The sequence below is a fragment of the Clavelina lepadiformis genome, chromosome 4 (assembly GCF_947623445.1).
Source record: "Clavelina lepadiformis chromosome 4, kaClaLepa1.1, whole genome shotgun sequence".
Lineage (NCBI taxonomy): Eukaryota > Metazoa > Chordata > Ascidiacea > Aplousobranchia > Clavelinidae > Clavelina > Clavelina lepadiformis.
The window spans coordinates 3,059,455-3,086,319 of NC_135243.1; the positions used below are offsets into that span (position 1 = coordinate 3,059,455).

The following is a 26,865-nucleotide window of genomic DNA, read 5'->3' on the forward strand; positions in this document are numbered from 1 at the left end:
TACCTGGAGATGAAATGTTTGTAAACTACAACCTGGTGTATTGATGAAGCTAATATAATACTACATACAAGTTAACATTACCATTAATTGGTTAATAACTAACCAGCACCACGCGGTCAGATTTAGGCCTAGCCTACTGGTCCAACACAAATTCTTGGTTTTTGAATTAAATAGAAATAATTTTGAGCGACCAATTAAAACCGGTATCGAGTATTAGTTGAAGAAACAAATCCTGATAATAAGTTTGCAAAAATATTTTCAGTTTTAAATAAAATGAAACTTTTCAGTCGACCCAAATATTAACCGGTACATGCCAGGCTAAAATTGATCCAACAAAAGTTTGTCATTTTTTCATTAAAAAGAAGGAATTTTAAACGACCAAGTTTATCGCAGATTCCACATTCCTTGTAGATTCAAGTAATCACTAAACCGTCGCAAAATTATTCTGCAATTTTATATAAATTAGCACAAAATATCCGACCTACACTGCCCAGTAATCTCAGCAAACTGCCTTGAAAAATATCTTCGTACTAGCCATTATGACGTCATAAGAACAAATGTAAACAATTCATTATGACGTCTTTTGCTGTTCTAAGCAAACGATAAAAAGTTGAATAAATCGTCAAACCTTTCCAGGCATCTCAGAGATCGCCGAAATTAATCTTTCCACATCACCAGGGGAGAAGCAGCTGTTCAGACCAAGCCCCTTTAACTCCTTTTGTTGTTTCCTTAAAACGTCACAAAAGATCGCGGCTTCCGATGATGACAATTTCAATGGATACAGATCCAGCTCTGTTGGAAAGCACAGTGACGCCATATTGAAGAGTTCCATGTCGCTGGATTCGTTTAATTCGCATAAAAGCGAAATATATCTGCGTTGGTCGTCCTCTAAACAAACATAATAGTTAATTATTTACCGGTTGTAGTTCGCCGCGTTATAGAAATAAATTTAAGACGGAAATTTTTCATGTTTAAGCTACAAAGTCAAGTTGAAAGCGAAAACTTACTTTTCTTTAAATTATCTGTTCGGGACGAATTAAAAAAAGAAGCAGGCATTTTAAACTGAAGATAAACTTAATGCAACAACCTGAATTGATCTAAATGACATGTGGCCTATTTAGCCGGCAAATATTTTCACCAGAATTACCGGCAGCCTACTAAGCTAGGCTCTGTACACTAGCACTGGCAATATGTTTGCAATAGACATGTAAATTACAAAACTTACTTTTACTTGGCCTAGTAGGCTGTTGTATTAATCTCCCAGTGATTATGTGGAAATATTTCCCGGCTAAATAGGCCACATGTCATTTCAATCAAGTTTCACAAAATATTATCACACAAATATTTTCACAGCATCACCAGTCTGCCAGCAGCCTTACTGTACTAGGCCAAGTAAAGGCAAGTTTTGAAATTCAACATAAATGTGTGTTCTGCTGCACATGATGCATGTCTATGGCAAATAATACATAATATGCACATGCAGTTTATTCAATTATTCGCAGATTTAGGACAAAGTCAGAAAATAAACTTACCTGACCAATCATTATACTGCAGTTTCTCAAAATGTACCAGCTGCGACTTTAGTGCTTCTATCCAAATCCTCTTCTTCTCAGCAACATCTGGAATTAAATTATTATCAAGCTTAATACTGACAGGTGACAAATATAGTCTAGGCCTAGACGAAATGGCTTGCAATAAAATGTAGGCTAGAATGCAGTGAATCGTACTAATTTTAAATATCGCACATTTTTTTGCATATACTTGCTGTATACCACCAAATTTTCATTTTTCTGACTGAGTGGCTGCCATTTACTGAAGTTGCATTTTTGGTTTACCAAACTGTGCGAATGGCTGCTCATAAAACAGACAATTATTTTATCGTTTTGATGCTGATTACTACAGTTTGAAAACACTATTTTCATCCAAATTTGATAAACAGTAGTCTTCGAAATAGGCACAGTATGTATAATGCTAAAAACAAAAAAATGGGTTGTAGTAATATTTCCAGACTGCATGTTAAGAGCAGTTGCTGGAGGTTCTTTTATTTTATAATGGTTGTATATAACTAGTACAACGCATTGTTTTAAATAATAAGCAAACTGTGCAGGAAACTCTTTTAATATAAAGTACATGGATCACGAACTGTCAGAGGTGGGCAGTCAGTACTTTGAAAGTACCGTCGTTAACGGTACTTGGTACTTGGCAATAAAGGATCCAACGGTTCAGGATTTGGTACTATTTCAAAAAAGTAGTCAGGTACAGTACTTCCTCGATTATCCGGCCGAGTGATCAGTGACTTTGGGAGGTGTCAACCTGTTCAGTGTTCAATGAACTGGTAGAAAAAATCAGAAAATTATTTTCTACTTGGTTCTTTTCTCCTTGTAGCCACTGCAGTGAACACATTGTGAACCGGTAGTAAAATGAACCGCAAAGTTATCAGCAGCTCCATCCTGCTATAATACTAAGGCCCACTCTCATTAAAAATCTTACTGTACTTGTAGCTCATTGTTCAAAACTAGATCAACACTGATCAATGACCTGTATACCACCTAAAAGAAAAATCTATCACACAATCATTTCAATTATGTCATCACAAGCAATAATTGGTGTGCCCAAACTCTGTTAAGGTTCGGTTTAACGTCTTTGTGACGTAACAAACTAACCGACTAATTCTAGACTGGAGAATGCATTAATTGTTGCATTTCTACTAATTACAATTGTTGAATAAACAAGATGTCTCTATGGGTCCAGCAGCCCATCCTTCGTAATTAGTGTGAAGTGCCGAACTGCCGAAAAACGTTAATCTTCCCGCAAACAATCCAAGATTGATTCAATTTTTAGTAGATTTGCTGTTGCAAATGAAATTTAAGCGTAAATTTTTTGTAAACTGCTACATTTCGATCAGTTTTTTACCATAAAAGTGCTGAGTTATGACATTTTTCTGTACATTACTGTATTTGTTCTCTCTGTTTTTATTTCTATGATGTAAAAATACAAATTCAATTATCCGTTTTTTTTGCTTATCCGGTCAGATTTTTGAAAATATTGACCCAACTTGACCGGATAATCGTGGAAGTACTGTACTTTGCCAGTACTCGGTACCGAACTACTTTTCGTACAGTGGATCATGTTACAAGTTCAACTTTTGCTGATATTATGGCCAGCTAAAGGTTACTTCAGGTCAAAAAATATGTGAACTGACTCTATGCAACTTTATTAGACATTTGTAGATTAAAAAAGAGACTAAAATTGAAATCAAGTTTCAATTAAAATCAATTGTTAAAAAACAAACTTCTGAAAACCTTGAAGTAATCATTTTAAAAGTACCAAGCTCTGGGACCAACTTATGTTTCTCGAAAAAAGTCATTCAGTACAGGGATTCGGTACTGTTCTCTTAAAGTAAGGATGGTATCGGTACTGAATATAGTACCGCGATACAATAATTTGGTACTATAGTACTGCTGTACTGCCCACCTCTGCCAACTGTACTAAATCTTGTTCAATAACCGATGCTTGATTGGTGGGGAATCATCTCTGAGGTCGTGTAAAAACTATCTTCTAAAACCATATTAGCAAAGAGAAATGAGTGAAATTATTACACTGCATGTTAATGCAGTATACTTCGTTTATTATGACTATCTTCAGACCAGACCATTTTGGTCACAATATCGGAATAGTCATAATAACCAAAGCTGCAAGCCTGATACAGCGCCATACACCAAGCAGTATCGACACAGTCAGAAACAAATTGACTAAACTTTCTAAAATCTCATACATTTCTTACATGGTGCGAAAGAAAACTCCCATGGCACAGTCATTCCTGTCACATTGCACAATTGACAAAGAAACATTGGAGGAATAAAATTGAAAAAGTGGTCGTAATACTCAAACACAGGTCATAGTAAACAGAGACATTTGTATGGCAATATTTGGGACTATATCAACATGGTCATATAAAGCGGGTGGTCATATTAAGCCAACTTTATTGCATATAAATGTGTAGCACACCATATGGTGGCTATCATTTTTTTACATGAGTGGGTAGGGGCAGCCAGTGTAAAATAACATAAGTGTTAGCCTAAACCATATTTCAGCTATATTATTTTCTGTTGGCCGAGACACCAAACAGAAACAGGTTTTGCTTGCTTTAGTAGTAGTGCTGTAATTGATTTTGTAATAATAAGTAGAGGAGTACTGAATCAGTTTCAAAACCAAATTTTTGAAAAAACAATCGACACATTGCAACCAAACCATGTATTATAGTATTGTAAACGTTTTTATTATACAGATGACTGTAACTGTGCTTATGCTCCAAATTAGTTTATTCTAATTTTCTGCTAGTATGTTTAGTTGTGATTTTCAATGTCAAAATACTTGTATATAGCAAAATGGCAATATAAATGACTTCCAGCTGTGACACAAAAACTTGTAAATTAGTAATTAAATTGCAATACATTTGTTCTGTTTTAAATTTTATGAAATTTATATTCTTAGAATGACAACTCATGTGCAAAACAGCCACTGATGTATTCCTCTACCACCTGCACTCAACCTCAGAGACATGCGCAACAAACACGATGTCTATCTTAAGTGGCAACCATTCCACAAACATCACATGCATTTGTTTGACGTGAACGCCACCTTGTGCTGCTAGAAAAATGCTATCAAACTGCAACAGACCTGATTGAACTGTGTGTCAAACCAAAACTGATGAAAATCAATGAAAAGCCTTATTTAAGTAACGGCTTATAACAGCAGTTACAATTCTGAAACTGATCAATAGTCAACCCAAAAGTCAACCACAGACTCTTACTCCAGTAACAACTACAGAGTGATCACATGATTTGGCAATGGACATTTTTTATATTACTGCAACAATGTTTGTCATTATCCCTTAAAACAGAGTAAAAATTGTATTCTGTGTTGCATTTGCCACAATGAGACACTGACAAAAGAAACACTTCATGCAACTTATATATGTATATTTATGGTCAGGGCTGGTCTTAGGCCATTGCCAGTGATTTAACCAACTTGGGCTCCATGCTGCTTAGTACCAAAACAGAAATAGCATTTCTTTGCTCAAATCACAGTGTTCTCAATTTGTTCTCGAAGTGTTTATTATCAATGTTATTATTTAACTTTTTCTCGAAAGAGAATGTGAACTTGGTGAAAACATATCACAATGCAAAGCTTTGATGAGAGCTGATTTGCAAAGAGTTTATATTTGGTTAACATTGTTATGAATATTATTTGATTAAGTTATTTCAAATTGGCAAAAAATGCCCACTATCAGTTCTTGCATTGGGTTCATGCTTAGTAAGGCCTGTTTTGTATACAATACAACACAAAAATGACATTTATGGACTGGCTGTGTTGAATGATGTGGAAATGACAATGCACAAATTACAGTTAATGCCACGGAACTTACAAGCAATGTGCGAAAATAAATGTACCCAATATTGAGCTTTATACCACCCAAATAGATATGTGTAAATCTATTCATTCAAGTAATGTAGAAAATGTTGTATCGTTGTTTGTGTAGCAATTGTAATACAGTAAAAGCTCATTAACTTGACTTCATTTGAATGGAAATTCAAACAATTTAAGGCAACTTAACCTAATAAAATGCATGTAAACTACTAATAGTCACAAGTGTTCTTTTTTTTTTCCCAGAGCATAGTTAGCACTAATTATCTCAACATTAGTGAAAAATTCATTTTTAGTAGAAATAAACATAAACACCATAATGACCATGCCATCATGCTCTCCACATTACATAGACGAATTGCTTCTATTGGCACACAACTTGGACCAGCTGCTTTACCTATTTTCATTTTGTACATCGCTCTCCTAACCTCCTGGACTGTGATTTCCTTCACGGGTCCAACATTTTCCTTAGATTTTAGTGTGATATCCCACAGGTTTTCTTCATTCAGTAACTTTTCGCAATATTCCTTCCACAACCTCAACTTATCTGCCAGCTGGATCTGTAACTGTCCATCTTGACTTCTCATACAAGAGCTACCAACAATATCTCTTTTACACATTGCCTTTGTTCTTGCCATGCGATAGATGTGCCTCATCCTTTCTTCCATTCTCATTTCCTCAATCCTTTGTTTGTTTGTGTGCTTGTCATATATTTACGTTAATATGTATGTGAACTATTAAAAATAATTTCAAGTGTTTTTGTGGTTTCAAGGCCATAAGTAGCTCCTGTTATCTCAACAATGGTAAAAAATCATTCAATGTAAAAACAGCATAACATTATTAACACCATAACGATTCGCTTAACAAATGGGTTGTCATAGGCTAAAAATTCAAAGTTCTCTAAGCTAATTATTTTTTTACTATATTCTACTCAAATATAAAGTTGACTCCGGTGCATAAAATTTAAGAACCTAAGTCAAGGGCTACTGAAATATACACAACATTAGAAACATTTGTAATGTGAAGAATTAACTAAACTTGACGGTGACACAACGTTTATGTCCTGCCAAACGCTGACGCTAAAAACTTTGTTCTTTCACTTTATGTTGTCTCAGAATGCATGTTTTTGTCTTCGAGGCCTTGCCACAATTGCCTGACTTATTTGTGGCAGTTATCATTATCATCGATATAGCTATTTTTGCAACCATCTGTGTCAGCACAATTTTACCCTCCACACATTTACGGTGAAATATAAAATGAATAAAACCAAGAAAGAAAGCAGTTCAGAAAGGTTACTTTGATTAATGATAATCTAGGCTAGGCCAACAGCACCAGATCTACTGTAAGTAGCAATAACAGTTGGACATTACCTTTTACAAGCAAAAACAAATAGTGATAAATATTCAACCATTATCCCAGTCATATTTTTATGGTAAAATGCAGCCAATTTTAGTTTACTCATGTAATTTAATTGGTTGCTTTTGGTCAATTGTATATTTTTACTAAATTGCAGTTCTAGTCAGTAACAGAGTAGTTTTACTTAAATGGTCTACTTAAATAAATTTCTTTTACTTTGGCTACTTAAGTAGTTTTGTTCATGGGCCATAGTGGAACGCATGGCAACTGCACCCTTGAGATTTTTGTAGACTATGTTTGCTGCACCCAAACGTTTCACATTTATTTACTTCCCAAAAAAGAGCCCACAGGCACTGCACTTTGCTTTCCAGATGTCTAGCAAAATGTACCATTTTACATCAGGTAAACCTAATTTTAGATGTCTTGCACCCTGGAGATCTTGTCCAAAAGTTCCATGCTTTCCAGTCTGGTTCATGGATACTTTTACTTAAGTAATGTTTAGACCAAAGTAACATACCTGAGTAGGTTTACCGAAAACTGAAGTAGTCAATGTTTTAGTTCAAAGATAATTTGCAGTAATTTTCATTTGCAATCACATCTGCACAAACCATTTATATACAGTCTATAATTTGAATTTCAAGTAACAATGTTCTGACAAAGAACAAAACTATGTCTGAAACTAATTAGCTTCATAAGACTATGTATTTTCCTGCAGTTGTATTGCTTTTAGTAAGATCTTGGTACTTTGTCCTTTCACAACCTCATATTTTAGATCGATAACTATCAGTACTGGTAATCCTTAAACTACTTTAATCGGCTAAATAGCTGAGTGGTTCGAGCACTGGCCAAGTAATACATGTGGCTCAGGTTCCGTGTTCAATATCCAGTGGCGCCTCAACATTGTGATGCAAGGACAAGGCATTAACAACACTTTCTCCTGTTCAGTGGCCCTGGTGGACAGTTCTAAATTCGAGCAATACTATAAAAAAATCAAACTAAAAAATGTACGTGACAATCGCAACTTACACAAAGGCTACCTCAGAAAGCTGGGCTCAAGCGATGAGGAATCATGGAGTAGTTTTGAACAGCAATACTTGTAGTAGAGCAAATTTTTTCGGAGTAATGATACTTTTACTTAAGTAACTGATGTGGTTACTTTGACCACCACTGCCAAACTGCGTAATAGTGTTCAAGTTATCTAACCTTAAGTAACAACCTGCATACATATAAAGATGTGTTTTTATCGACATATGGGAGTATTTTTGGAAACCAAATGAGTATTCTATTGTTATCATCTGTATGTATTACCAAGTGTTATACCAAGTAGGCTATTTTGTCAAGAACTTATAACCTATCTGGTTTTACCTGCTGCCAGGTTCTTCACTGATTTCACCATACGCAGGAACGTGGCTTAATCTCCAGCAACTTGTCTTAAATTAGTACAAAGTATAGGCTAGAGTCTAGACCATACATAAAAGGCTGCTTTTTGTCATAGTCATCGGCTTATTTTTTTGTATAATAACATACTGGGAGTTTGCAAAACCTATATCGGTGGTGCTGATGTCTGATGTGTAGCCTGACTATTCCGGCGACAGAAAAAGCTCCCTTTCTCAATGTCGTAATAGTGTTAATTTCAGCTTCCCATTAACCTACTTACTTCTGGATTACAACAGAATTTTGACAACTGTTAAACCGTGCAAGCACAATTTCAAAGTTAACTTTAGCAGTTCCCAGACTAGATCGGTTTGTTATCAAAAGAATACAATGAATCTATCACGTGACTTTGTTATTGTTTTGATTATTTTCAAAACAATGACGCAACAGATAAAATCAAATGACATCTTCGCAATACAGTGGGACCTCGTTAATCCGGACCCCGATGAACCGGAATCCCCGCTATCCGACACAAAACTGCCGGGAACGGATTTCTTCCTATGCATTTTACCCCTTTAATCCGGAAACCCCGCTGTCCGACTCCGACACAAAAGTTTTGGAACAAATGTGCTAAATCAATAGCAATAAAATCCGATAAACCGGATTATTAACAGTTAAGCGAAAATGATTCACGATTGTCCTAATACAGTATGTTACTTTGTTGACGAAACAATAGCCGATTATTATCTACGCATAATTACGTTGCGTTGCATAATGACGTTATAGCAGCGGTGACGGTCCTATTCGTTGTGGCAAGCCACTTTGTCAGTTACAGCTGAGTAAGCCGCACAGCTTTTTAGTCATACTATGAAATACTGTACAGTATTTTAGAAACGAAAAAATAAATTGTTCATCAACACTAACAAACAACGCTTCCGCGGTCGCAAAAAAAACGTACATTACATAGGTTGAGTACGGCAATCTATTGAAGACAAACTGCTGCGACTCAATCGTGCTATCAGTTTTTGATATCGCATTGCGCAAAGATTGGAAACAGGTCAAAGTAAGTTCAAGACTGCTGGTCCCGCCGGAATGCTTCGCCATGCAAGAGCGGTTGTCAAACCGATTTGCGGCCGCATGTTCGTCACTTCTGGCTTAGAGCATTCGTCTTTAATACGGTGGTTCTGGGGTTCGACACTGGGTCGGATCATACAAAAAATATAATTATATTTTAGTTGCTGTCCAGCCAGAAACTTGGTACTTAGAATTGGAGTAAGGTGCACACTGCGTTTTGAACACGGTACTGCATTTGCAAGATTGATTGATTTTTTACTTTCCAATAATCCGGATACCCCGCTAAACCGACATTTTTTGACGAAACGAAGTGGTCCGGATTAACGAGGTCTCACTGTATTCTATGTATTTTAAGACGATGTTTTTACGATGAAGCTTTCAAATTGCTTTTTTCAATTTACCTATTATGGGTATGTAAGTCTATGTTTTCTTAAGTATGTTTTTATATAGTACGAGATAAACTCCTTTTTTTTTAAAAAAAAAACGAGTTACTGCGTAAATTGAATGTAAAAATATTGCATATTTTTGTATTTAGTCAATAAAAGTCCACTAGTAAGATATGGTGCTTAGAAACCAACTATTTCTTAGCGGCCTACCAGTAGGCTAATCCAGCCGTGTCCTTTATCGCAATAGCAGTTTTAACTGGGCACATCATAAATTTTCCTCGTGACGTCACCAATTGCCGCCCACTGTTACCAGTTGTTCGCCAGTTTTTAATAACACCCGACAATGAAGAGGAAAAAGTTACAAAGCCAAAAAGTCTTAAAACGTGCTCAAGAGAAATAACGTTGATATTTGCTGGTAACAACTAGCACGGCCACTAAACCTTTATACCAGTAGCTATTTATCTCAGCAAACAACAAATAATTTCTCACATAAGCACATAAACATGAAATATAATAACCTACGTTAATTATTAATTATCAGTGGAATAGTTTGCTTGCTAGACTCTGATCCTGATGAATGCTTGGTGGTAGCCTATGCAGTTTTTAACTGCAATTTTGTAATGCCTAGCAATGGTTTCTAATGTAATGGCGGAAAACTGGAATGATCTGTTGGCAGAGATGCCATTTTATGTTTGAAAATGAAAAATTCTATGTTTCGAAATCTCTAGCTCAAACATTGTGTCTGCGTAAATAATGAAGGGGGGCAATCTTAAACTGATCACTTTTGTTAAGAGTTTTAATGTAAAAATAGCGATGGTATGTAGACTAGCTTGGTAAAAAAAAACTCATTTTATTTGGTTCTGATTTTAAATTAAATAGTTTTAAATTGTTTTGTAGTCGATTCGATTTTATAGCCTAAGTTTTGACACAGCCAAGAATGAAAAATTTAAAAATTGTAATAACTTTTAGCAAAATTGTGCTTTGCATCTTTTGAAAATGTCAAAGTTTTTACATTTGTCATTCTAAGCTATGTCAAAACTGCGCCTATTGGGTGGTAAACATGTATGTCGGGTTCGCATAGAATGCTTTGTGAAACATATGCAGAGTTTATATGCGAGTGTCTACTGCAGGCATGCACAACATACGGCCCGCGGGCCGCATGCGGCCCGCGAAACCTTTTCATGCGGCCCGCGAGATATTCCGTGATTTCGCTCATTCAGGCATTTTCTCCACGGTTACAGTTACATAATCAACGAATCCGATGCTTTACCGCCGCTTAGCGTTAAAAACAACTAGATACTGTAGTGCGAGAGGCAACCGTCTCTTGACAGTAACCATCTTCTCAACGATATCTCTTATTCAACGGTTAATCGGTCACATTATATAAAGTAGGCTACACGTTAGTTACAACAACGTTAGCACGCGGCCCGCGAAAAATATTTTTTCGCTAAAACGGCCCGTGTACTGTTTTGAGTTGTGCATGCCTGGTCTACTGTCTACCTACCAGGTAGTCACAAAGGTTTAACTGTGTCTGTGTCAGGTCTAACAAGTGTATTGGTAAACTTGGGCTATCTTTTGATGACAAACCAGTAAATTTAAACAAAAAAATCAACCAAATAAAAACTCTAATATGTTTACTAATATATGTATATGTATATAAGTTAATATATATGTTAAGTAGGTATACCGTATTTTACGGACCATAAGGCGCACTTTAAATCCTTTTTTTTCCTCATAGATTGATCGTGCGCCTTATAAGCCGGTGCGCCTAATGTACACTGTTAAAAAAATTTGTAAAATTTACCGTGAAAATGCCGGAAAAATTTTACATGCTTGATTGTAAATGCATTTTACCCTAATTAACTGTAAATATTACGCAACGGACAACCTCCTGCTGCTAAAAATTCAGATTTAACCAATGAAATCGAGTTATGCTTGTCACGTGTTTGTAAAGCATGCGAAATCTTGAAAGAAATGCCTGAGCGTGGTCATCCGTAGTCTAGAGAACATCTGATCCTGATAGGTGTAGGCTAGGTTGAAAAGTTGCATTACAGGTGATAACCTTGGAAGTCACTGGGTAGGTGTGTGGCGGCCTGGGTGACCTTTGTAAAATCATTACGACATTCTTAGAAATGTGTTTTCCAGAACAATTGGAGTTTTTAAACTTTCAGTCCCGCCACATCATTCTTAGGAAGGAGTTTTCCAGCTAGTAATTGGAGTTTATAATCTTGCTTTTCAAAACACTGCAAACTACCGTTGGTATATTTGTAAACTTGCTACGAATAATTTCGTGTGAAAGCTCCTTATTTAGTACGTTACCAAGTCGCTTCCAAGAAACTGTTTCCAACTTAACCGAATGTAATTTGCATTGCAAACGCACTGTTTTTCACGTCCACACGCCTTGAAATGTTCATGCCTTTTTTGTCATATATTTCCGCCACATCGCAGCACGTTTTATAAGCTTGAACTTCTGTGCGAGACTCCCAGAGAGCCTCAGACACAAACGCTGACGCAGACGTAAATCAGTAGACATCGTGCAAACAGTCGTATGACTTGTGTTCTTGGTTATTTGTAATGTTGAGACGTGTACAGCACCTACAATAAAAGCCTTCTCTGGCAAACGGTATTTGTTATAAAATAATAAGAACGCATCGCCGTCAAAAAGGTTAGAGAGTTCTAACCGCACGCAACAATAGAGTCAGATATTAATGTAGTAGGTTAACTAAGTCAATAACGTAAGCTAAGACCGATAAAACTCTGTATCTGCATCTGTCGGCATCAGCCTCTGCATTCTAAACGACGCAACCTCTACAGGTGGATTTACAACAAACTTTAGTTCATCGTGCTATATGTGCCGTTATTGTAAAATAAAACGTTCAAGTTTTGTTGATAATTGCTTAAGTGTAGCTTCAATGAGGACTATAGAATCGTACAATACTGATGTATTGCAAAGTAGTGTTCAAGAGAATGGTCTTAAGTTTGCTTCCCCATTTAATGAACTGAGGTTTTTTCATGTTGCTCAACCTGGCCTTCCTCCATGTTTGGCTCACGATTTATTTGAAGGTGTAGTTGCTTATGATTTACCATTGATTATTAAACATTTCGTTTCTATTGGTTGGTTTGATTTGACTTATCTCAATCACCAAATCTTAAACTTTCCATATAGTGATGTAGATCGAGTTAATAGGCCATCAGTGATAAAAAAACTAACAAAGCTCAACGGTACAGCCAGCCAAAATTGGTGTTTTTTACGTATGTTACCCTTGCTTATTTTTCATAAAGTGCAGGATAGTGATGATATGGTGTGGCAAATGTTTACGAAACTCAACGAAATTGTACGTGTCATTTGTGCTCCAGACTTATGTATAGAAACTGTTTGCATGTTAAATGTTTGGATACGTGAGTACATTGCTTGTAGACACACAGCTTTTGCAGATGTTGTTCTTCGCCCAAAACATCATTATCTTTGTCATTACCCATGGTTAATATTGCATTTTGGTCCTCTAATTAACGTTTGGACTTTAAGATTTGAAAGTAAGCATCAATATTTTAAGAGAGTGGTAAAGCATTCTGGGAATTACATAAATATTACTAGCACACTTGCGAAGAGTCATCAAATGTTGCAAGCATATTTATTAGAAACTAATTTCTTTAATTCCGATGTTCAGTTCCTTTCATCCTATGGAAATTATTTTTCTTCAGAAATTTCTACTATTTCAAGAAACTTTATTGATGATGAACTGTCCCAATGTAAATTCTATAAGAAAATTGTATTTAAGGGAACTGAATATGCTATTGGGAAACATGTGGTTTTGGAAAAATTAGATGATGAATTACTTTTGGGAGAAATTGTATTATTTTTTGTGAAGGCTAATGTTATTTATGCACTTGTTACTAAACACACTGCTGTTCTATTGCCACAATATGGTGCTTTTGAACTTCAAAGATCAGCATCTGCTGACTATAAATGCATCGATTTGTGTGATATATATAGCTTTTATCCGCTGCATTGTTATGTTGTTAATGATGCTAAAATATTTGTTTTAAAACATGCTTTAAACTAGAACGTAGTAGTGATACTGCATCATGTACAGTGAAGGTGAAATTTTATGATTATTACTGGCAGATTTCTGCGGTGTCTCTTTTTTCATATTAACCATTTGTTTTATAGCAAAATGGATAAGATAATTTTGAATGTTTTACCCAATTTGCCTCAAGAAATGCTACTGCAACTTGAAAACACACTAGAATCATTGGGAGTTGAAAACAAAGAAGATTTAATTTACGTGTCTGAGAAGGATATACTCCCAGTTTTGAAGCCGGTACAAGCACGCAAATTAATAACCAGTTGGAAGCAAGGTATATTGTATATATGCAAGCTGGAGTTTTTAATGCATGTGTTGTATATCTAGACTTACATTTCTTTGTTTAGCAATGATTGGTTGATACTGTGTAAATTGTTTTCATAATTTTTTATTTTTATGTCAGATGACGATCATGATTATTCTGATTCCTCCAAGCTTGATGTATCAAATGTTTCTGATACTTCAGAAGTTTCTTCTTCTAGTACTACTGATAGCTTAGACTGGATTTATAGGTTTGACATACCATGGAATGACTTTCCCCAAGGTCTGCTTCAAAGCTGCGAGAACTTTAGAGTACCTGATCCACTCCTACGATTGGAAATGGTGAGAGTTTTAGTAGATGCCATTTTCATGAACACCAAGCGTCCGGTGCGTAGGGAGTTATCTACCATTGCCTACCAAATTGTGTCTAAGTATCCTTCATCATTTAAAGATGAGGTGGATGGAATCACTATTGGGACTGGTCATGAATCCCTGACATCACAGCTTTCTGATCGTGTTAGTTATTGTCATCGCAAAAGGAAAAGGTTTGCTGGCATCACACAACCTGTTTTGCAAAATCACATGCCCTCTACCTCAGCGATGATAACTCCTGCTAAACAGTATGACCAACGCAAGGAATGTGAAGAAACCCTTAATGCACACCGCTTATGGCTATGTCAAGAATACAAGAAAGATACAAGTCATCAAGATAAGTCTAAAATTGCAAACCTAATGCAAACAACATACCGGTTGCAGAGAAATGTTATTCTTGAAAAGAAGTCTATTTCTCAAATAAAAGAAGAATGGCCATTTCTTCTGCATGAAGAGCATCTGCTCAACCACTACAATACACTTATGGAAGGAGAGGCAATTAACTCCCATGAGTTACTGGATGCCATTACAAATCGATCAAGTTTCATTTACAAGTGGGTTGCACAACACCGCTATGTACATGTGCTATAAATTTATCAATTTTGGTGAAACTTGTTGATGTACTTAAGTGGCTTATCATAAATACAGGCAATTTTAACCTTACCTGACTTCGCTGATAAAGGTAATATGTAAGTGTAAGACGTTCAAGACTGCACAGATATGTAAATACCATAGATTTTTAGACATACCTAAAAGTTATTTTTGTACACTATATACAGAGCTTTGAAAAATGAAAAGGGAAGGTTTAAAGAGGAGATTATAAATTTAAAGCAAGAAGGCAGACGTTTCAATAATAAATCAGCATATGCAATATACTTTCTCCACTTGCTGGCTTGTTTCTTCAAGGAAGAAAAGCAATCTATCTATGAAGTCTTTGCTGTAAGTAAACTGTTGGATTCATTGTCAAGGTTGACCAGTCATAACAGCTTTTTAAGTTTTGTTTTTGGGGTTTTAGGAAGATGCTTCTATGGAAACAACATTAAGCAGAGTACCAGTCACACCATTCATTAGCACATTTGGTATGGTTAACTTTATGTTGTTCTATTTCTCCCCCTGTCTGTTTGTCAAATATTTCCGTTATATTTTTGTTGTCTTTATACGCTTTTTATTCTTTATTGCAGGCAGTTCTCTTATGACTGGAAGAACATATGTCGTGTCGATAGAAAGACAAGTCCTCTTTCAATCGGATTCATTTTTTCGAAGTTTTTTGTATTTGTATTCGTCATACTTTGTGTTTGATATGGTATATCCACAAAAAGCCAAATTTACGTTGGAATTTGTTCAAAGGTACTGCATTTGTGTGCAAGAGAATTACTTTGCTGTAAAATACTGACTTACTAATGTTTAATTTTTATGTGAAGGTACTTTGCAAAAAATAATGGGCCAATCAGCAGGAAACGTCAGAAACATGAAGTTCCTTCTAGAATCCTGAAACTGATATGATGATCCAAAATGATATCCAAAATGATATCACGAGCTTGTAGTGATCACTAAAATTATGCAGAGAAATCGTTCTTTCCTTTCGTTAACCTTTCTTTGTTCAAAGTGTAACACCCCTGTTAAACACCCCTGTTTTTCATGTTGTATGATCTACTTTATGATTTGTTTTCTACGTTTATCATTTAGTTAGTGGGCATGTGTTTCATGTTTAAAAAGTTTTGTGTAATTCAAGTTATGCAAAATAAATTGTGTAAATGTATTTTAAGGTCGGTTTTCAATTTTAAGTGCAAAAGTTGGGTGCTGGCATTTCAGTCACGCAATGAAATTCACATCAAAAATACCACATAACCATGTAAATTTTACTACTTTAAACCAACAAATTTTCCATGTTTAGTAAGTAAATATTACAGACCATACTACAGAAATTTCACAGGTAAAGATATGAAAATTTCCGAAAAAAATAAGTAAAATTTACAATGTTTTAAGAGGAAAATTTACAATATTTTTTGTAAAAACTGCTGCCAAGATTTAAGGGGTAAATTTTACAAGTATTTTTTTAACAGTGTATGGATCATAATGCGCATGCGTGCGTTAGTGCGCGCATGCGCACAACGTATTTTAATGAGCTTTATACGGTAACACAGGCGCCTTATATCTCTTATAGTCTTATAGTCCTTAGCGCCTTATAGTCCGATGCGCCTTATGTATGAGCAAAAAACTAATCAAAGCAATTTATTGATTAGCCTTATGGTCCGTAAAATACGGTATATGTTTAATAAGTTTACTCAGGAATAAAGCTAAACAAAGTACCCAGGACAACAGAATAAATACAAAAATTGCTTTCCAAGTAAGCTTTAAATCAATTCAAAAAAACATAAACCATTTGCAAAATAAAACCAACCAATTAGGTAAGTAAAAGCAGTGGAGTGAGCTCAGAGCGATTTAGTCTTTTCAAATAATCGAAAAAATATTTAGCTCACTACCCAATACATTATAATGTACAATACATTGTAGTATAATACATTGTAATGTACATTACATTATAATGTACTGTACATTATTATGGATGAGGTAATGAAAACCAGCAAACCAACCACAAACAAAACTTGGCAGAATTCTCGTGTCCTAAGAAATTCCCATTTTCAAAACTTTGCGAAACTTGAATTTCATGTAACGCAAAAATAAACTTTACTTTATATCAGGTTCATTTATAAAAAGTGTATTTTGTTTAGCACTTAAGTGGCTTTTTTAAATGTCCACCCTTATCCAAAATTCTGGCTTCGTTCATGTGTATACCTGTATATGCAATGAACATCAACTAACCTGAAGGCAATTGACTTTCCATAAGAAACGTGCTTCTTGTTTGCATGTCTGTTGTTGACACCTGATCTCCGACATGACAGTCTAAAAGACAGATCAGCTAAAATATGTTATGGTAATATAATAACAGAACAAGTTTGCTGTAATGAATTACAGCAAACGGAAAAGAATTACAACATCAAAACCATGTTTTGTTGTTGTAGAGTTGGACAAAACATCAAGGATCAACCAATGTGTTCAGGACATTCATTGATTTAAAATGTAGCCTACGCTTTATCTACTTTTAAAGCAGATGTGTAATTGCTGAGCAACAAAGCATTATCATCGAATATTTAAGATGACCAGTTTAATAAAGTGGACATACCTCGGAGCATATCTACCAACAAGCCGCAAATGAATCGTCGAACGACTGACCACTTCTCATCAGCAAAAGCCTCGTTTGCAACAAAGCTCATAAATTCATCCAGGGACATTTGACTAATGATGTATCTAGCCGTGAAACACTCTTGGAACATTTGATGTGAGAAGAAATACTTCTGGTCGCCATCAAACACGCGTTGTGAGAATCCAACATAAGCATGAAGTGCCACTATGATATCCTGGACATCATCGGATGAAAGACCTTCTTCTTCCATTTCGGTTGGTGTAATGACAACCGTTGACTTTTTAGTGGCATTGTAAGCCAACTTGCTAATCTGGAGCACAGTAAAAATATGTTATCATGAAAATCTTAAACAAGTTTTGAATGACCAGTTTTAATCTGAAAACCTGCAGTATGAGACCAGCAATATCACGAGGCTTTGTGTTATCACTACGTCTCAGACCCTCCAAAACGGTAGCAAAGACACGAGTTGTTGTAGTGATTTCTCCAACATCTTTTGAAGGATTTAGAGAAGCTGTGATAACTAACTGAAGCAATAACGGATTGTAGCACAATGAAAACACAGCAGGAGCATTTTGAGAAAGTTGAAACCACAACTCGTCAGCACGCGTACCAGTGTAAGCGTAAAATAGTGTTTTCATGTCATCATAAGACAAATCACGAATAAAAATGGTACGGTTTGGTTGTAGGGAGTGGGGAAGATTAAGCATGCTATGAGGTCGTGAAGTAATTATGATTTTAACATCAGGAAGATAATGTTTATTAAAAATGTTTGCAATGATATTTTGCACAGATTGCTTAGTGTGATAAGAGAGTTTAGCAACTTCCTCTTTAAAGGCCCAATTGGCCTGGTCTAGCCCGTCGAATATAATTAGACAATGGCTTTGATTGTTTTTAACCCACTCAAATGAATGTTTACAGGTTTCATCATCTAAGTTAATATAATTATTGTCAATTAGCATCTCGCGCAAAGTGAACTCTCTTCTACCAGGTAAATCTGAAAACTTGACGTGAAAGGTAGTGTACTCCTCAGTTTTGGCAAGACGCTTGGACAGGGTCGATTTCCCTGCACCGGGGTTCCCGATCATACCGGTGTAGCGTTTGTCTGACCTCACCAGGTCATCGAAGTCAATACTTCTCTCATGTGATATGCCCTTTAAGTCATCAGTAGATGGGACATATCTTTTTTGCTTAGGAGCTGCTCCTCCTTGATAAAACGTCACTTCGGCAAGGTTGGGATGCACCACAGGAAAGTTTTGTAGTGGTACGTTGATGCCAGCTTGGGGCCGAAGATCAGCTTCTCGATGTTTCTTTTGCTCCTGTCTGACTTTTTCAATGGCTTCTTGTTCTTTAATCCTTCTTTCTGTGTCCTTTCGATGTTCTGTTAAACAACACAAGAAATGAGTTTTAATAAACAAACAGTATCTACTTCGATAAAGCTGAAATAACTTACAAAGTTCCAAGCATTGTTTCCTAAAACCAAACTTTGATTTAATATTGTGCAAATAGGCAAATCATAAGGTATAGCGATTTAAATACTAAGTAAAGTAGCGTTATGTTTCAAAAGAAATACCACTAAATGTTTCTGTGCAATTACCGATTACTTTTCGGCTTGTGACAACCGAACCATAACCACGTGACTCTGTGTTACGTCATAAGCCTACGTGTGGAAAACATCTGAATTGGAAGCGATCATGTGGAGGCCTCGTGATCAGAAACAAAGAGGAAACCGTACCACGATTGGCATGGCATAACTATTTGAAATACATACGTCAGAATTGAGAGGCCAAAACTAGCCAAGATCGTGCGACTTTTCGAAGTCAACAACGAAACGAACAGAAAAAAGATTTTTGCATTACAAAGAAGTTACGTCATCATATAAATAAGCGGTGCATTTTCAAGGAGGAGAGAGAAAAGAAGGAGAAAACAAAGTTAATTTTTATTAATTATTTTATTAAGTTAGTGTATTAAGTTAAGTAATTTTTATTTTATTAGTTAGTTAGTGAACTGAGTGCGTTGAAGCCAAAACGTGAATACTTCGATTACATTATATCGGGCGACTGGAAGCTGTAAATAAAAATGTTCTCTGTTCTCTGCTGTGGTGTTCATTTCTTTGCAGGCAATCAAATCGATAAGTAAGTGTGCGTTAAATTGCATTTATATATTGATATAAACGGAGCAATCAAATTTAACGGTCAGAAGAGAGAGACTCATCAGCCAACAAGGACGATAGCCAAATAAAAGACAGCTATGCAATGTGACGATTTGTAGACATTGCTTAATTCGAAATAAGTCATAGTGACATCATAATTACGTCAAATACGGCCAGGCAACCATCAAAAGCGTCATAGGCCGGGACCTAAGAAAACATATTTCAACAGAAATGTCACTAAAACGGAGCTTTCTGGAAGCAAACTTTGGATGCATACTTGTGTGCTGGCCATGCAGTCAGCATAAATAGGGAAATCACATCGCTTCACTAGATCACTAAATTATTAAATCACTAGCTTCACTAGACATGGTTACATGGTTAGATGGTGACGGTGCGGTTAGAGCGCTTGACTCGTTGTAGCCTACTTTAACCCTAGAACTACCAGAATTTTTTACTTCGACCCTTGCGTTTAATATGAAGGCTTTTTAAGGAAATTTACCATTTTTCTCATATATTTTTATAGAAATTAGATTAGACATTTTGACCTTTGTCTTTAATGACCTCACACTGTTTTAATTGTTTCGTTTTGCACACTAACAAAATCATTGTGTGAAGTCAATGTTCTCTGGATTTAAATAATTTGCTTAGTTTTTTGAAGTGCTTATCGTGATTTTGAGATAAGTGCAGTGACTTTTTGACGGCGGAAACTTTGCGGAAGACAAGGAATTTGTCATTGATAACAAGCAGCAAGAAACTAATCTAGTTGATAGCCTTGTAAAGTTGCTTGAAGGATACCAGTAATCTTACAGCAGTCCTAGCCAGCGAGTATCTGAAATTTTATAGTTGAGCGTTACATAGCGGCCTTTGCTGTGTTCTACAGACATTCTGTAGCTATTAGTCTCAGACACCGGTTTTTGTTTCAGACTTTAACGCTGTTGCTACTGTTAGGGCAAATGCTAAATTGTAATTTGTAGTGTGCAGTTATCTACTATGTCTAGGTTTACAGCAGATAGAAGGTATAATTCACAAGAAGTTCTTCGAATTCTTCGAGTTGATGAAGACTCAGATGAAGAAGACTTTGATGAGCCAGAACCAAGCATACGTGAGATTGACAAAGAGTTTGACATAGAGCAAGATGTTGCGCAAGAAGAAAGTAGTTCGGAAAATGATGTCTCTACTTCGCCAAACAGAGACAAGATAGTCAGTAGAGATGGTACCATTTGGGCACCTGAGTTTCCAACACAAAATGGACGTGCAAGTAAACGAAATATAATTAAAACAAGGCCAGGTACTAAACAGTTCATTCTTGCACTGGTAGACAATGCAAAAGATGTGTTTCAAGAGTTATGGGGTCATAGAAACATTGAACACATTATGGAATTCACAATAGCCGAAGCTCAGCGACAAGGGGATAGCGAATTTTCCCTCAGGAAAGAAGAGTTGGATGCGTTTTTTGGCCTGTGTCTTCTTCGAGGAGTTTTGAAAGGAAGGGATGAACCGCTAACAAATTTCTGGGATTTAGAATATGGTCGACCTATGTTTTCGGAGACTATGGGTAGGAGCAAATTTCAATCAATTATTCTATACATACGATTTGATGACAAAACTTCAAGGCAGCGTCGCCGACAATCTGACAAGTTTGCGGCAATTCGAGATTTGTGGAATGCAGTGATGGACAACTGCCAAAAGTCTTATTTTCCTCATTCACATGTTACAGTCGATGAGCAACTTTTCCCTTGCAGATCAAGGTAAGGCTACATATACTTGTTGTTGCATACAATTACCATATCTGTACTCTCTGTGTCAATTTATATTCGTATCAACTTTTAGATGCTCATTCATACAGTACATGCCCCAAAAACCAGCGAAATTTGGTATAAAGTTTTGGATGTTGTGCGATGCTACGACCTACTACGTTTTGCAAGCTTTTCCTTATGTTGGAAAAGAAGACCGGGAAGGTGGACTTGGGGAGCATGTGGTATTGTCGTTGATGGAAGCTTACAAGAACTGTGGGCTCAATGTAACTACTGACAACTTCTTTACATCATTGGCTCTTGCTAGGAAGTTACTTGAGAGGAACACTACAATTATTGACACTATCAGATCCCATCGCCGAGAAATTCCCTCTGATGTTCAGCTTGGAAAAAATACGCCACTGTACACTTCAAAATTTGTTTTCACACATTCCCAAGAAAATATTATGCTTCACAGTTATAAAGCGAAGAAGAATAAAGTAGTGCATCTACTTTCTTCACTTCACAATGTTATGGAGGTAGATGATAAAGCCAAGAAGAAACCAAGGGCTATTCTAGACTACAACGCCCAATAAGGGTGGGGTGGATACCACTGATGAAATGCTCCGCGCTTACTCTACTAAGGCAGCATCACGAAGATGGCCACTTGCTGCATTTTTCAACTTGTTGGACATTGTGACACTGGATGCATACGTAATATGCAAAGATGTGCAAATAACAATTAAAAAGAGAAGGGATTTAATTATCGAACTGGCTGAAAAGCTGTGCCTAGCAGAGAAAAACAGAAGACGTACAGTTCCCCAAGTTTTTCATCTGAAACGCACACGAGAACATGCTGAAGAAGAAGTACCACTCAATAAAAGAACCAAATGTAAAATATGCCAGTCAAACAAAACAAGGGTACAATGTTCTAACTGTTCAAAGTTTGTTTGTGGAACGTGTAGTACACCTGTGTGTAAAAGTTGTTTCGAAATGTAACTGAACAAATGAATATTTTCGGCTTAGGGGTCAATTGACCCCTGTGGTAATTCACCGTTTTTCATTCCAAAACACCTGTTTTGAAAAAAAATTTCCATTGTCGTGTTGATGATGTGTCAAATACCCAGAAAGAATAAAAGTAAAAAAGTTTGAGGTTCCTAGCAGAAAACACTTCTTGTTAAAATAAAAAATAAAATTGCAAAAGGGTCAATTGACCCCTGTGGTAGTCCTAGGGTTAACCAGTGTTCGATACCCATTGCACTTTCGTTGTAATGCCCTTGCATTTGTTTTTCTGTCTACACTCTACAGTATTTGAAAAAAAAGCAGATTCACACAGAACTTTGGCAGAGTTTGACTGAGTGAGATTATTAAATCTACGTATTGACTTAATTCGAGTAACATTTTAAACCGACGTATAAATAGAACTTTAAAAAGGTGCAATGTTCCACACTTCCAAAAAATACCTGCAGATGAAGTCATTGGTAGATTTCCGACTGATGCACTGGTATTTGGTACTTCAGTTTGGGAAGTTGATGCTGAAATTGGTAGTTTAGGTTGCGTCAAACCTGTTTGATCTAAGATATGAACACATTATATAAAGCATGAAGCTTTAGTTGCAAGCAAAAAATAATAACTTGCAAATAAAAGTTTATATAAAATTAAACCGCTGATTTTAGCATCTTCATGAAAATTTGCAAATATACCAAATGTTGTCAAGATGGAAAATTACAAGCCAAAACGAACTTAGCACACAATAATGATGACTGTAATAATGGTATAGGTGCCTCAGATCATTTAGCAAATTGCTTCTTATACAATGTTTGTGAGTGGTGTATGGGGTATTATTAATCAACAACCACGTTGCATTCATACGCTTGAAAGTTATGCCCCACAACCCCACAAATAGAATTAACAGATGTGTAAAATCCAATCATGTCCCAAACAAGAGCAAGGACTTTTAAATTTAGTTAATAAATAAGCAAACATAATTAAGTTAACTTACATATTACACCACTCGTGTTCCTTTCTGCACGACATATTGTTGGTTGTTTGGAAACGTTTCCAGAAGCTGCGATACAACAGAGATTAAAAGTGTTTAAATTAAAATCACTGAAACCAGTTTACTGAAAATAGAAATAAGCACAATGAATGTTAGCAAAAGTAAAATAAATACAAAAACATTAAACTGTGTTTTTAAGATAATATTTAATTTTATATTATTGCATTTTCTAAAAACAAAAGTGATATATTTGAATATGATACAAACAGAAATTAAACGTATTGAATATACACGTTGTATTTCGGATTTTAATTAACTGTAGGATTTGTAACTTATTTAAACAAAACATGATTAATACAAACAATATTCACTGCTTTTTGTCTATTATCTAATCATTACTTGTAGAAGGTATCTCAGTGTTCAAAGCATTGGATTGATTGGTCACTTCTGAGATGTCTGTGTGGGGCTCAACATGTGGATTTGCTTCGATCGTTTGCTTTGGATGGGTCACATCAGATGGATCCAGAGATGACCACGTGAACGATTTGTGTAAAATAGAATGAGGGAACAAGAGCACGTGGTAAGCAGGTGCACGTAATTGTACAAACAAGAGCAAGGGCTTTTGATTTTAGTTAATAAATAAGCAAACGTCCATAAGTTAATTTACCTAATACCCGGCTCGTGTTCGTTCATGCACGAAAGTGCGCCGTGTTCCAAAAGTAGAAATTAATGAATGTATTCACAAATCAAGCAATTACAGAGACATTAAACTTTACTATACTTCGAAGGTAGTTTGTTATTGCACAGTATTACATTTCTTGAAGACAAAAGCGATATTATTAGAGAAGCGATTTCAATTAGCTTTGAACATACGTTAGCACATCTAATACCCACCTTGTGTTTGGGTGTTTAATTGGGGAGGATCAAAGGGATTATTTGCCAACTCCTGATGCTCAGTGCTTAGTTTAAATCTTTTTGCAGAATCTATTAAACATCTTTTAAACTCAATGAAAGAAAAACAGTGTGATACCATAATGAAAGAAAAGAAGAATTTTACAAGGAAAAATTGCACGGTATTATAATGTTTACCTAAAGGATTTGTTTGTTTCACTTTAACTCGTGTTGGTGTTATATTTTTAGAATCCCTGATGTCCATTTGACTATATTCTCTGTTGTCTTGATATCGTCTTTCATCGCGGAGATTAAATTGAGGAGCATTGATGATCACAACTGATCCTGTGTAACGCAGTTAAATGCAAAGACAGTCATTTGTAAAAAAACGCAGTAAAATTATCAAAAAAATCATATTAGAAAAAATACAAATAGTAAATTAAAAATACAAATACAGACTCTACCCTAAGTATTTCACGACAATTGCGTGCTTAACAGCTTTACTTTCAGCCACTCTGCTTGCAAGCTCAATCAACCCTGGATCGACTCTACTTAAATCACTCTGAGAAGCTTCAGCATTTTCCATTGTTTGCAAGACTTGATTTCCGGCATCTGCAGACTCTGGATCTAAAGCAAAGGAAAAACAAAAAAAATTATTTTTTCATTAAATTTAAACAAAAACATCAAAAAGTTCCTATTATTAAGTACAGCAAAGACAAAGACTTAATCTTTTTAATCTCAGATTACTCACTATCAGGCATCCCCGCTTGTCTTGCAACAGCACGTGATGTTCCAGGTTGTTCATCACTTTCACCTGATGAGCTCTCTTCATTGTCATCAGGTTGTACAAGTTGAGGTTTATCTTCGGTCAATCTTTGCTCTTCTGGCTTCGACATACTTCAACGTTGCAGTAATTATCTTAGATTATGTTTTATACCTGGTCAAAATTGTTGATGACGTAAAAGTTTTCCAAAAAATAAAAAAGACGTAAGCAGAATGTTTACGAAAAGAAATTAACTGGGAAATGTAAACTGTTGTAATAGATGTCCAGATCACATTGTTTTACACATCCTGACTCAGGATGGTATAGCCTTCTACAGTATTTGCCAGAATTGAATTCCAGAGCTGTTTTTTGTCTGCCAGAATTCCTGGAGCAGCCTGGTTGTCGTTGCCTGGCAGCTCTCAGAGTTCTTAAAGCAGGGTTGTTTCCAGCTGAAAATCTTGGAGCAACTTCATGCCCGCCTAAGTTGTGTTCCGGTGAAGCCTCGTTTCCGCCAAAGCTCCAAACCATAAATCGGACCGAAACCGAAACAAAACCATTGCCAACGGAAATTCAAAGCCGCTTCTTCTCTGCCGGATTTCCAAAACTGCCTCATTGCCGCTGGAGTACAAGAGCTGTTTCATTATCTTCGAAGTTTCAGCGCCGCCGCGTTGCTGCCGGCATTCGAGAACCGCCACCCTGCCGTCAGAGTTGCAGAACAATCTTCTTGCCGCCGGAGACCTGGAGACGCCTTTTTGTCGCCAGATATCCAGCGCAATTTCTTTTCAGCCGTAGAATTCCAGCCGTTTCTTTGCCACATGAGTTCCAGAGCCGCCTTTTTTCGCCGAATTTCCGGAGCCACTTTACTGCCGAAAGATTTCCAGAGACAACTTCTTGCCGCCAGAGTTCAAAAGCCGCCTTTTTGTGCCTTGGAGTAGTCTCTTTAAAGCCACGTCATTGACGTTGAAACTTACTACGAAGCCATGACAGAACCACAGCTAGAATTAGGATTTTTCATTTGATCTGTGTAATTAGCTTGGCTGTGGAGTGTAAAACTATAACCGCGAGATGGCTCCCCTGCCTAACAAATTCACGTTTGTGGACAAACCACTGTTAAAGGCTCAGTGAATGCTGCGCTGTAATTATGACGTTTGTTATTGCACTGACTTAGTTGAGTTGTAACAACGCTGCAAGTAGCCACAATTAAAACCGTTCTCTTTTGTCGTTGTTTAGTTTGGTATTGCTCAATTTAATCATTTCCTGTTTCATAAAAACCAGTTTTATATCAACATATCTATAAGTCGACAGAATGGAGGGGCTACGTACAGAGACGGGGCTATGAAGTACGTTTGATGAGCTAATATTTGTACACAAGGAGGAGAAATTGCCAGCAGAATTGGGTTCAGGGGCAGTCTCGTTTCCGTCGAAAATCCAAACGCACCCTTGTCGACAACGGAAATAAGCTCGTTTCCGGCGGATTTTGGAGCGATTTTTTGCCGCCAGAGTCCCCGAGGCGCCTCGTTGCTGCCGGGAGTCCAGTTCCGAGAAACAAAGAAACAACTAAAAGCGGGATTTTGCACTAAAAATGGGAAAGTGTCCTGGGTGAGAAAAGCCATGAGCGCCGAGCTTGTTTGCTTACGTTGATATATGGCGGGTTATCTCCTGGATACTTTATTGCGTCCTGGCACCGTATTACGCTGAGCAAAGAACGCTTGAAGATAACTCGGCAATATAACTTACACTTTTCATTGCTTTCGTGCTCAGTAAAAATTAGAATATAAATTTCATGCTTA

The 26,865-nt window shown here is 36.4% G+C and overlaps 4 protein-coding genes across 4 annotated transcripts in view; 1 reads left to right on the forward strand and 3 right to left on the reverse strand.

Moving 5' to 3' along the window:
• Positions 1-622: 622 nt before the first annotated feature.
• Positions 623-26,865, reverse strand: part of LOC143451826 (uncharacterized) — a 119,798-nt gene continuing 93,555 nt past the window's right edge. Inside the window, exons 20-21 of the mRNA XM_076952572.1 lie at positions 1,533-1,619; positions 623-888 (exon numbers count right to left, since the gene is read on the reverse strand). Coding sequence (XP_076808687.1) covers positions 623-888; positions 1,533-1,619 — 353 coding nt within the window. The remainder of the gene's footprint in view (positions 889-1,532; positions 1,620-26,865) is intronic.
• Positions 12,310-16,187, forward strand: LOC143452047 (uncharacterized). The gene is made up of 6 exons (XM_076952868.1): positions 12,310-13,976; positions 14,106-14,889; positions 15,115-15,274; positions 15,351-15,414; positions 15,517-15,682; positions 15,757-16,187. The coding sequence occupies exons 1-6, from the start codon at positions 13,727-13,729 to the stop codon at positions 15,836-15,838; spliced, it is 1,506 nt and encodes a 501-aa protein (XP_076808983.1). The 5' UTR covers positions 12,310-13,726; the 3' UTR covers positions 15,839-16,187.
• LOC143452371 (NACHT, LRR and PYD domains-containing protein 12-like) lies at positions 17,110-24,163 on the reverse strand. The gene is made up of 6 exons (XM_076953314.1): positions 23,821-24,163; positions 23,425-23,490; positions 22,886-22,996; positions 17,924-18,918; positions 17,520-17,850; positions 17,110-17,239 (listed from the first exon to the last, which is right to left on the reverse strand). Exons 3-6 carry the CDS (start codon positions 22,899-22,901, stop codon positions 17,154-17,156), a joined length of 1,428 nt encoding a protein of 475 aa, XP_076809429.1. The 5' UTR covers positions 22,902-22,996; positions 23,425-23,490; positions 23,821-24,163; the 3' UTR covers positions 17,110-17,153.
• Positions 24,305-25,221, reverse strand: LOC143451675 (uncharacterized). Its single transcript, XM_076952391.1, has 4 exons — positions 25,064-25,221; positions 24,817-24,939; positions 24,511-24,657; positions 24,305-24,405 (listed from the first exon to the last, which is right to left on the reverse strand). The coding sequence occupies exons 1-4, from the start codon at positions 25,206-25,208 to the stop codon at positions 24,305-24,307; spliced, it is 516 nt and encodes a 171-aa protein (XP_076808506.1). The 5' UTR covers positions 25,209-25,221.